This window comes from Dendrobium catenatum, unplaced genomic scaffold, assembly GCF_001605985.2.
Source record: "Dendrobium catenatum unplaced genomic scaffold, ASM160598v2 fragScaff_scaffold_950, whole genome shotgun sequence".
In the NCBI taxonomy this organism is placed as follows: domain Eukaryota; kingdom Viridiplantae; phylum Streptophyta; class Magnoliopsida; order Asparagales; family Orchidaceae; genus Dendrobium; species Dendrobium catenatum.
The window spans coordinates 448,318-460,808 of record NW_021319412.1 but is presented as its reverse complement, the minus strand read 5'-3'; the positions used below and the strand labels follow the sequence as shown (position 1 = coordinate 460,808).

The 12,491-nt window shown below is 33.4% G+C and overlaps 1 protein-coding gene across 3 annotated transcripts in view; it reads left to right on the top strand.

The window, feature by feature from the left end:
• The window catches only part of LOC110092927 (probable aspartyl aminopeptidase), a gene marked incomplete in the record, with an annotated part of 30,114 nt that continues 17,623 nt past the window's right edge, over nt 1-12,491 (top strand). For 2 of the 3 annotated variants that reach the window (XM_020817628.2, XM_028697512.1), the window contains 6 exon segments: nt 1-279; nt 357-447; nt 546-681; nt 5,576-5,848; nt 9,927-10,068; nt 10,266-10,505. In XM_020817628.2, coding sequence (XP_020673287.1) covers nt 115-279; nt 357-447; nt 546-681; nt 5,576-5,848; nt 9,927-10,068; nt 10,266-10,505 — 1,047 coding nt within the window. 3 annotated transcript variants of the gene reach the window in all.

Genomic DNA, 12,491 nt, shown 5'->3' with positions numbered 1-12,491 from the left:
CAAAATAAAAACAAGGAAAGTAGAAGAATGAGTTCTCTCGCTTCCTTCGACCCACTCTAAGCTCTATTCGCCTTCCTCTGGCTGAAAAATAACCAGAGGCAGCGAGGGTCCCCAATGGCGCTGAGCCGTTTCCAGCTCCTTAAACCCCCGCATACTTCAGTGTCAACCGTTTCTCTCTTTCCAAGACTCCCCTCGTCCTGCTCTTCCTGTCCGAGGAGCAGACAACGGCCTTCTACTAGCCGCCGCCTCTGCATTCCATCTTCTAACCCGCCAATCCAGGTACGTTCTCGCCCTTCTCCTGCTTTCATTCCTCTGCTTCTTTCTCCTTTCTCCTCGACTTATTATGACGACCGCAGGACTCAATTAACGGGGAAACATCTTCCTCCACCATAGTAGATGGCCTTCTGGATTTCCTAAATGAGTCTTGGACGCAGTTTCACGCCACCGGTGAGAGATGCATCTATTTGTTATCCATGTTAGATTATTATTTTGATGTTAGGGTAGTTTATAACGTGCAATATAGTTGCAATTTGTTCTATTTACAGCTGAAGCTAAGAGGCAGTTGATTGCTGCGGGTTTCCAGCTTCTGAATGAGAGTAGTGACTGGAACCTGCAGCCAGGTGGCCGATATTTCTTCACGAGGAATATGTCTTGTTTGATTGCCTTTGCCGTTGGAGAGAAGTGAGTGATTTGCTTTTCTTTTTTTAACGGTGATGCTCATATGTTATATGGCTCTTCTGGCACATAACTTTGGGTTCGTTTATAGTTCGTAAATATTTTCTTGCAGTTAGGATTGGACATTCCGCTCATGATTTTCAGTAAAAATTCTGATTAAGTACTATGGATGTCTAGCAATACAAGTAGTTTGAAGTTATAGAGACTTTAGTTATAATACTACTAAAATCAGTTTTGAAGAAGTGATGCCTTATTTGAAATGATGGTAAGTGCCATGATTCTATTTCAACAGGAAAGAGAGTTCTGGTTTCTAGAAGCATTTTTTTCTATTAATGTATACATTAAGTCTTTATGATGATGAGTTGAAAAATGATTCCGCAGTGGCATATAGCAGAGCAGGCCCAACTAAAACATCAGGAAGAATCGATGCTTAGGATTTAGGTTTAAAATTGAAGGTATCATTTTAATGAAAAGTATATCTTCTTTCTAATTCAATTATAAATGTATTTATACAAAGGGTGCAAGTAGACTGCTAAGTGATCTCTTTTCAGATAAAGGTTTCATTTGGGACAAAGCAGGGTGCAAGTAGACTGCTAAGTGATCTCTTTTCAGATAAAGGTTTCATTTGGGACGGCTTTGTTACTCCTTAAAGCAACTAACAATTTTTTTTACTAGAATGCTGCTTTAAGGAGTAAAAAAGCCATCCCAAATGAAGCCCAAGTATCCGAATCTCGGTCGGATTTATTTAGTCTTAAACCAATTGGATTAGGATTATTATTTTAATTTATAGCACATTCTATGATCTGTCTAACTGCATCTCCTTGCTGTTGAACTCATTATCATGTTGGATCCATAAGAGTCATAATCATATCACTTATTTTCTATTTTTCTTTCAGTGGTTCAGAATGTTCACTTAGCTCCTTTTTTAGAATTTTAGAGTGAAAGCCTCTTTTAAATATCACCTCCTTTGCTATCTCTTGTTTATTAACGGTAACATGATTTACATGCCTTCTTTGGGATTTGCACCTTAAGGATGATTGAAAATATGTTACTCATCATCAACTATGTGTAATAGGCTGCATATTTCTCATCATTCACATTATCATCATCTTCAATTTATCCAAATTATTTGAGATCAGTGTTTTTATTCCTTCTAACCATTCATCTTGATTTGGAGATGCATTGTTAATTCTAGAGTAGCTAAATCTTTTTGCTTAATACTAGTCCACTTCATGTTAGAACTCTATCTTGTCAATGCTTCCTATTTTCTCCATGATATGTTGAATTCGTTTTTATATATGTTGTGTTCCTTTTTCTCAGTAGTTTGCAGCCTTATTCTTTCTATGACATACTCATTATGCATTTTTCCTATAGTCCTAAGATATTTTGAAGATGACCAAAGAAAAAAAGTGTTTTTAAATTTTAGCTGAGCCCCGGAAAAATAAAATTTTTCATGATTGTGATTATAATTGCAAAAATAGTACAAGCATGGTTCTCAAATTGAATGTTTTGAGGATCAAGAATAGAGGGAATAGAGGCTACTTACTTCTGCGGATGACAAAAAAAAAGAAGGTTCTAATTGTAAGGAAAATTTTGGAATAATTTGATGATGGACCGGCCGGTTTGATTGATAAGAAATTATGAAGTTTCCTAATCAAGATGAAGCTATTTAGGAAGGTTCTTAATCAAAGGGGAATTATTTAGGAAAAATTTAATTACAATTAAGAGGGAATTATTTAGGGCAAGAGATCTAATTTGAATTCAAAATCTAAGAGGGGATTATTTAGGGAAAAGGAAGAGAAATTAATGGGGAATTGTATAGGAAAGTTTTAATTATAATTGGAAGGTAATTATTTTGGAAAAGGGGGCTGATTTAGGAGGGAATTAAGGGAGCCTATTTCAGGCAAACATTAGGGTGATTTCAGGAGTATGCTTTGAGTTTGTTGAAATTCGAATTTCTTAGGTTGTGAGTGCTCTAGCCGCCAGCTAGGGATTATCTTGTTGTTTTCTTTCATATATCTTGCAATAAGAAGAGTTTTGGTGTATTATTCTTCGTAATTTCTTATAGTTGTTCACTGATTTCGCGGAAATATATCTATTTTATATCAAATTGGTATCAGAGCATTTTTTTGGTACTTATGGTGGCAAAGACTATGTGTTGGAAGGCAAAGTGGACCAAATCAAATCCCAGTTGGTGGAGAAGTTCTCAACCATCGAAGGATCGCTTTCATCCTTGGAAGTAAGACTTTCTAACCTAGAGGACATGATGAAAAAATATTGGAGTTTTACACTCAACCGATAATATTGGAGACAAGGGCACCGTTGATTGGACAAGGAAGTGGGGGAAAACCTAATATAGGGATGATGAGGGAGGATGGGGAGGTGGAAATGTTGGGGAAAGAAGAGGAGATGTAACATTTGGAGCTACTTCCAAGGAGGGGAAAAGGTGGAGTGAGATTTTTGGTGGAGCTACAAAGTTTGGAAGGAGAAGAGATGAGGAGAAGATAGAAGCACCATACATGATTCAACCACTCCTACAACAATATTGAGAGAAGTTCCAACCAGTTCAGGGGTTACCTCCATGGGAACTCTAGCGTGCTATCATTTTGAAGGAAGGAGTTTTACATATCAGTGTTTATCCGTACCGTTCTCCCAAAATCCAGAAAGATGAGATTGATAGATTATCTGGAAGATGCTGGAGGCAGGGATCATTCGACCTAGTGACAATCAATTTTTAGTTCAGTGCTTCAGCAAAAGTTTACTTCGTCCACATTGAGGACAAGTTGACACTTTGGGAGGGGAGTATTGATGGACTGGACGATTTGATTGGGAGGGAATTAGGAAGTTTCATAATTAAGAGGAAGTTATTTAGTAAGGTTCTTAATCAAAGGGGAATTATTTAGAAATTTTTTAATTACAATTAGGAGGGAATTATATAAGACAAGAGATTTAATTTGAATTCAAAATTTATGAGGGGATTATTTAGGGAAAGGGAGGATGAATGAAGGGGGAATTGTTTAGGAAAATTTTAATTATAATTGGAAGAGAATTATTTAAGGCAAGAGATATGATTTGAATTTAAATATGAGAGGGAATTATTTAGGGAAAAGGGCATAGGAGGGAATTAAGGGAGCCTATTTAAGGCTAACAAAAGGTGATTTTAGGAGTATGTTTTGAGTTTGCTGAAATTAGAATTTCTTAAGTTGTGAGGGCTCTAGCCGCTGGCTACGGATTTGGGAGAGTCGCATCTTCCTCTTCAATTGAAAATCCAACTGTATCTTGCTGTTTTCTTTCATGTATCTTGCAATAAGAAGAGTTTTGGTGTATTCTTCTTCCTAATTTCTTATTGTTGTTCGCTGGTTTTGAGGAAATTGTATCTATTTCCTATTATTTGATTGGTCAAAAGAGGTAGATATGGAAGTTCTATGAGAATCTTGTCATGTCATTCATATGGAGTGAAGAATTTGGTGATGTTTAGGTTGAGAATTTTGTGCTTATTATGAGAGAGCAATAAATTTATTCAAGCACACCTTTTGCAATCCTTGGATACAGCTGCCGTGACACTTTAAATGTTGGAGTTATTTGAGTCTTGGTACAACCATCTGCTTTGTTATGTTCTTCATGTTATGCTGGTGATTTTGATTCATATGCCCCATAATGATGTTGGATGTTGCAGGATATAGGCTTTTTAATGTAATTCTAACATAGGTTTAGTATTATGATAAAATGCAATTCTTGCTGAAACGTCTTTGACAATAATTATTTTCTAATCTAAATCTAACTTAAATTAGATGCAACGTTGAAGTGCAATTCTTGCTTAAGGAAAATTCTCTTTCATAACAACGATTTTCTAATAACAATCATTTAATAGAAAATTGATGAAATCCAATATCAATGATAGGATTTTGGCGTTCGTAATAGAAATTAACTATAATGAATATAGACCTTATAATACCTAATAATAGTACAATCAATTAGTATTTGATGCTCAAAAAAGAATATGGGGATTTGCAATAGATTTGGATAATAACAATCTTGTTTTCTAATCAATCATGAAATAAAAAAAGAAATAGAAGGAGAAATAAGAAGAAAATAAAAAACTATGTGGTGAAGAAGATCACCATACACTTGAACAATGCGATACTGATCTTGCCTACATTTTTAAGTGTCGCACTTGATCAACAACATCCTGGAGGATGAGGACGAAGGGCCTTTCACATCTAAACTAAGGTTCTTAGCCTTCCCATCATTTTTTTTTTGCATAAATTTGAACATATATATTTAAAACTGGACTACACAGAAGTCCTCAACATAAAAGATGGCTCATCCAATAGAATTGTAGGATATTCCACAATTCCCATCAACCCCAATATCAAAGTTCACCGTAAACATATTCAAATTCATCCTTGATACATGATCTTGTAAAATAGGATTCCGTTATTCCTGATAATGCACCCAATAGAGGGCTTGAGAATCCTATGGAATATAGGACTCTAGAATTTTGTAAAACAGAAGACCCCAAAAATCCCTCAAGACTGGATGAAAGTTTCCATGGATCCCATTCTTTGTTCAAGGATACCTTGCTCAATGGAGATTTAAATACATACTCCAAATGGATTTTCTAAGCTTTGCAATTTGAAATACCAAAGCTAGACACACACAAGCATTGTGCTTTGGACAATGATAGTAAACTCGAGCTCCTCATTGATGAGTGGTTTCTTTGTTGCATTTTTTGTCAAATTTCTTTGATAAGTTGGCTAAAAATAGCACATCAAATATCCTTTTTGATATGTCCTGACAATTGCTAATTTACTTGTGTTTAATCTTAACTACATTTTTTTGAAAATAAATAGAAATTTATTTTTCTGCAAGTGTACTGGACCTTTGCCTCTATTTGCAGGTATAGGGTTGGCAATGGGATTCATGTTATAGCCGCACACACAGATAGTCCATGTTTAAAACTTAAACCAAGGACTGCATCTTCAAAATCTGATTACCTTATGGTGAATGTACAGACTTACGGGGCTGGCTTATGGCATACATGGTTTGATAGAGATCTCAGTGTTGCTGGAAGAGTTATCTTAAAGGCTGGAGATGGTTCTTTCACACATACACTTGTAAAAGTGAAAAGACCTATTTTGCGTGTACCAACACTGGCCATACACCTTGACCGGTTTGTGTTTTGACAACCAAATTTCTCAGTACATTGTACATTTCAATATTCTGTTCTTTATCAAGTTGATAAACCTGGATTAAAGATATACATGATATAGTGTTGCAGAGAACTTGAATATCCTTTTGCTATTAATGAATCATTCAAATATGCCTTTTCCCTGAATTGCCATGTAAATGTTGGTGAGCAAACAATGTTACCTGAAAATTATGGTGATTTTTCTACAATAAGAATTGAAAGAACGACAGAGTGCAAAACAAATATTATTTTAAATTTTAATGCCCGGTTAAGTTGCTAACAAATTCACAAGATTTTTACACATTGATTTATTAATATCATGTCCCGTGAACTAAAGAATTTTTTTTTTTTAATTTCATTCGTGAAAAGAAACAATTATGCTTCTGTGATTGTAAATATCAAACTCTTGAATGTTTTTAGCTATGAAATATTATGATAGCTGACAACCATTCATAGATTGTTTCAACGTACCAGGATTTCATGATCTCCAATGGTTCTGTAGTGGTTTCCGACTGCTCTCAAGGGTTGTAGGAACTCACACTGCCAGACTATCTAGACTTTGTCTATGAAATGTTATTATACCTGCATAATTTGTTTCAACGTACCATGATTTAATGTTTTCTAGTAGGTTCGCCAGTTGTTGCTAATTGTCCTCTAGGGTTCTAGGAGCTCACACTGCTTGACTATTTAGCTGTTTGCTACAAAATATTATGATAGCTGACCACTATTTCTGCATAGTTTGTTTCAACTTAACATGATTTAATGGTCTCCAATAGATTCTGTTGTCGTTGCTTATTGGCCTATTATAAGGTTTTTGAAACTCACTAACTTACTAACAACTTTTGCTTATAGGTGCTCCTTTAAATGTGAAAGTCCTAAGCAGGCATGGCCAATACAAGCTTAAATTAACTTGACACCAATCACACCATTAATGACAGGCAATCTATGAATGCTTGATTTGTGAATCTTTTACATATATAATTCTTTTTTTCAAAGAATATAATTTTTTTATTAGAAAGTTACGTAAGCCTGTGGGGTATAATAAATAATAGATGAAGTGATGAACAATAATGATGAATCTGGAAATCAAACCTTGGATGCATCAGAAGCTGAATATTCAAGACTTATAGGCTGAGTCCATAGATTTAGGTTGGTTTAGTAATATATTTTCCCTTCTGTCACTCTTTATTTATCTAACAAAAGAATCGTTGCTCTAAGGGGACTATTCCCTTGAAAGAACTTTAATAACTTGGCTATATCATGACTGCTCGCCTGGAAAGAAAGAAGGGGGGAGAAGAACCTTCTTGTGGGATGTTATCCCCTTGAGTGAGTAATGATGACCTTTTTACCGTGGGCAGCTGGAAGCCCGGTGCAGTCTGGGTGGTTCGAGAGGGGCACTGGGATACTTTTATGCTCTAATTGTATTATGGACCAATCTATGCTTGACCTTTCTTATATTTATTTTGGTTGATTTTTCTGTGATGATTGTGTCTTTATTTCTGGTGTGCTCTAAAAATTGTATATTTTTTCTTAGATCTCTTCATATACTTTGCTTGGGGTGAACTGAACTTGCTGTATGACAAGCTATTAGAAGGAAATTTTCTACCCATTAAAATATAAACAATAGTAAAATCAATTGTTGGGCAATACTTTCATATAAAACTTACATAGCTTATAAAAAACATAAGTTAAAATTTTGTTAGATTTGTCTTTCCTCGACCGGTCCAGCCGGCAGTTGTATATAGTAGGGGGGAAGTCCAGCCCGCCTGCAATTATCCAACCGCCTCCGCCAAATTTGAAAGAGGAGGGGGAGGTTATTATTATGAAAAAGTATGTGTTAAATAGAAGAACGGGGGGTTCCAAGGGTTTTGGGATATTATTATGAAAAGTATGTGTTAAATAGAGGATTCCAAGGGTTCAGTTTTCGGGAGGGTTGTGTTTGCTGAAATTAGGTATTCTTAGGTTGTGAGGGCTCTAGTCGGCGGCGGGAATTTGGTAAACCTGCTGGGATCTTCCTCTCCAATTGAATCCAACTATATCTTGCTATTTTCTTTCATATTTCTTGCAATAAAAAGTTCCCTGGTGTTCTTCCCAATTCTTCTTGTTGTTCACTTATTTGTTGGAAATTATCTATTTTCAAATTTCAAGTCTGAAGTAAAATTCAAAGACTTATGGATCTTAGTATGCAATTTAGTATTTGATTGATTGTTTATCTACGTGGATGTGCTCATCAAAATCAATATCAAACCAACTCTCTTAGCTGATGAACATTATATGCAGTCTTATGTGTCACATATAGAATTAAAAATCCTCACATTAAGGACTAGGAAGCTAAAGAAAACTTGCATTAGTAGTCAACATACATACCCTTATGATTCACATAAAGAAATTAAAATCCTCACATTAAGTACTAAATTAAAGAAAGCTTACATTGGTTGTCAACATATATACCATTATGGTCTGGTATTTAAATTAAACAGATAAGCTGTAAATTCTCATTACTAAAATCAAAACAGCTTCAAATATTTTGAATATGCATTGAGATTAGGGAAGCAAAATTGTGACACAAGATGTTGGGTTGACTGAACCTCTAGTGAGATTTTAAATTTGTAGTCTCATGCATCTATTAGATTTTAATGATTCTCACCTTATATCAATGATCCGATGCTAGTGTTCGTTTCAATTACATCATAAGTCCACACATTTTAGCCATTTTTTTAATCTTGTGTTGTTGGAGTGTAGCCCCAACATTTTAAATAAAATGTAAACTTAAACATAAATTCATCTCAAAATACAAAACTCAACATATTATAATATTGAGTACATATGAGTTTCTCAAAAAATACGTACTTCCCTTTCTGCTTTTGGTTGATCTATCTTTTGAATTTCAAGTTCAAATCATTCAAATCACAATTTTTAAAATTGAGTTAGCTAATATTTTGATTAAGAGAATATAAACCAATATTTTAATCAAAAGCTTTATCAAAGTCAAAACATTTCTGAGATGTAATTAACTATAAGATTTTGCTTTATGGGGAACCTATATCTCAGAAATAAATAAGCTCTATTTAATCAAATATATTGAGTAGGATAATATCTCATGACATATAAAGATAAAAATATTATTTTGTCATTCAATGAATGGCCAAATTATATTTTATGTCAATCATAAAATATTTTAGATATGTTTATGAAAAAATTCCCATGGAATTAGAACAAAGATATAGTATATGATATACAATTTTAATGCGTGTGATATTAATAATAACCAATAAGATAATTAAACGGTAATGTGATATTTATGTGTGATAGATTTAAATATCTAGGACATATTATATATAATGATGAGATATGTATGAGGATATATTTAGAGTTAAGTTTGATGGTTAAAATAGAGAAGTGCCTCAAGAGGACAATGCGATATGAGGATTTCATTAAGACTTAAAGATAAATTTGTTATAATTAGGCTTATGATGTTATATATATTCTATTGTTGTGTAATAAAAAAGTTCCTGATATCTAATTTGGGTGTGGTAAAAATTGGAATGTTAAGATTGATGTGTGGAAAAATTAGGATGAGTAAGAAATGTTTGTAGTGGCTTTTATTGAAGATAAGATAATTAAAAATATTCTTAGGTGGTTTGGATATATACAATGGAGGGTAGGAAATTCCCTCATTAAAGAGTAGATACGATATGTATTAGAAAATTAGGAAGAAGGGTAGACCTAATGTAACATTGGATAAACGTTCAAAATGATTTGTGAATAGTATGTTTAACCCCTTAGGCAATACTCACCTTGAACAAATAAAAAATGAGAATTCATAAAGCTAATCCCGTATAGTTTGTATAATGCTAATGACGATGAATCTAAATTAACACTTCCAGTATGTTGTTTTCTCTGTTGTTTCTTTTGATTATTCATTCATTCCATATTCTTGATTTTTTCCTACTAAGAAGTTTCTTTTGTGGCTCATTTTGATAATTAATCCCAGCTGCTTTAGCTTAAGGTAATCCTTTCTGAATTTATATGTTAATTACTAACTTTAATTTTAATGTAGCTCAGTGAACACTGATGGCTTTAAGCCCAATTTAGAAAGCCATCTTGTTCCTTTGCTTGCAATGAAGCTCAAAGAAGAGTCTGCAGACGGATCTATTCAACCATGCTCTTCAAAAGCTACTCACCATTCATTGCTTTTGGAGGTATCCGTCACTACCATGTCATTAGACTCTTTGGCTTAAGAATTCTATGCTTAATGTGGACTAAAAAATGTTATAGTTGTAACCTGAAGATGAATGACTAATAAAATCTCTTGATTTGTGCTGATCTATATTGTTGGAGTTGTTTGTCAATTTATTTGGGTTTCAATTACTCAATTGGTTAGTATACTTTTTTGCAGGTTCTGGCTAAGGAACTTGATTGCAAAGTCAATGAAATAATGGGCATAGAGCTAAATGTTTGTGATACTCAACCTAGCTGTCTCGGAGGTGGTAAAAATGAATTTATATTCTCTGGGAGACTTGATAATCTTGCTTCTTCTTATTGCGCGCTCAGATCACTGGTGGATACATGCAAATCGCCAAGTGATTTGGCAGATGAGACAGCAATAAGAATGGTTGCATTATTCGACAATGAAGAAGTAATTCTCTATATCCATATTTGTGCATTCAAAATGATTCATCTGTTTTGAAAATCAATAGTTTTAGGCTGCAAAATTTTTCCGCATAATTTGATGCACAATGCCATTTATTGCCTACTTTTAGTTGACTACACAAATAGGTATATATCTTTGTTTTTTTTTTTGTTATACCTTTGCAGTTAGTTGCCTATTCAAACTTAAATGTCAAACTGTCCATCCAAGATGGGCATCATTCAATGTAAAAGCATGTACATCTTTTAAACTTTTAAAGCATGAAAAAGGGTTTTAGTCATGAAGAAGCCTTGACTATCGTGTACTCAAAGGTCCTGTCTTGACCTGGGCCAAACGCTTGAATTAACAATGCAAAGAACAAACGGTTGGACGGTCATTAAATTTAGTTTGCCAAAATTTTTAATATTAATTATTTTCAATATACTGAAAGAGCCGCTATAAATTCCAAAAGCATTTTAATAAAAAGTACTATAACTACTTTAACAAATACCCTATGATGCACGGACACGGACACGACGACACGGACATGACACGACACGGGACACGGCTTTTTTAGAAAATATAGGACACGGTTACGGCGCTGACACGGCAATACATTTTTTTATATAGTGTATATATATTAATGTAATATTATATTAAAAATGACAAATAATAATAAATGAATGACATGATAACTTGTCTATCTTATAATATAAAATATCTAGTACAACCATAAAAATATAAGCAAATAATCACCTACTACAACATCAAGCATTCAAGCTTCAACTACTAGGATTAGCTTTAGAGATTTGTTTTTTGCCTTCATATTATCATCATTGAATATCACTGCTTTCAACTCTGGTTCAACAAGAGAAAGATTTATAATTGTGCAAAAAGAGAGGAGATGAAAATATCTTCACTGCCAAAGAGAGGAGACACGTGTCGGAGGAGTGTCGGACGAGTGTCGTGTCAGACACGGTGTCGGACACTGCACGCCTCTTTGAGGAGAAGTGTCGGTGCATCATAGCAAATACCTTTCTCTCAAAGCGTCGCGTTTACAATATACGTTCACTTTTTTTCCACTCATTTAAATTCTTTGGATAATACCTATGTGTACATTTGCTATAATAAGAGTGAGTTATAATATAACTCAACGAGCATAATATTTCAAAATTGTAGTAACATAATAGATTTTGGGACAATATGCATAATGTCTTTCATATATAAATTAAAAGAATTCTATTATAATTAATTTTGGGAAGTGACCATGATTATTTATTATGCATAGCTAATACTCATAGCATGACTTTATCCTTTTCCATAACTAATACATCCGTTAGAGGAGTCACAGTCTAAAATAGTACAAATTAAGACACTTCTATTTTGATTTTCATTTTCTTTTCTATAACATTTTCCGTTTCATGTGCGTGGGTATGTTGTGTCTTAAGTTAGTATCACAAGTGAGTGTACTCCATTAGTCAACATGCACATACAAGGACTTCTATATAAATTATTTTATTTGCATTTTCTATTTCATTTCATGTTATTATGTCATAGCATTATCACGGTAATATGATAGAAAATTCATGTCATTCAAATCAATTTGAATAATTGTTTATAATAGAGATAACTTATGAATAATTTATGGGTAAATATCAATAATAAAGGACACATCAATTTTAGAAGTATCAATGTAATTATCATAAAATAAAAACATGAGTGCTCGTCTCAAATCTAGTTATTTTGTTACTTAACTCTTACTTCGTTGTCGATAGTTGATCACATATATTCATGTATAATTTCGTAAGGTTTTTCTAACGTATATATCTAATAATCTCTCTCTCTATTGAACTCACTTTTTCTATTAAAAAATATCTTTAATTCATTCCTCTTCTATTCAAATATTTAGTTTATTTTAAAAAAAATTATAATAATAGATTAATTAATTAATAATGATAAAATTTATTCTACACCCTCTCTCTCAATATATATATA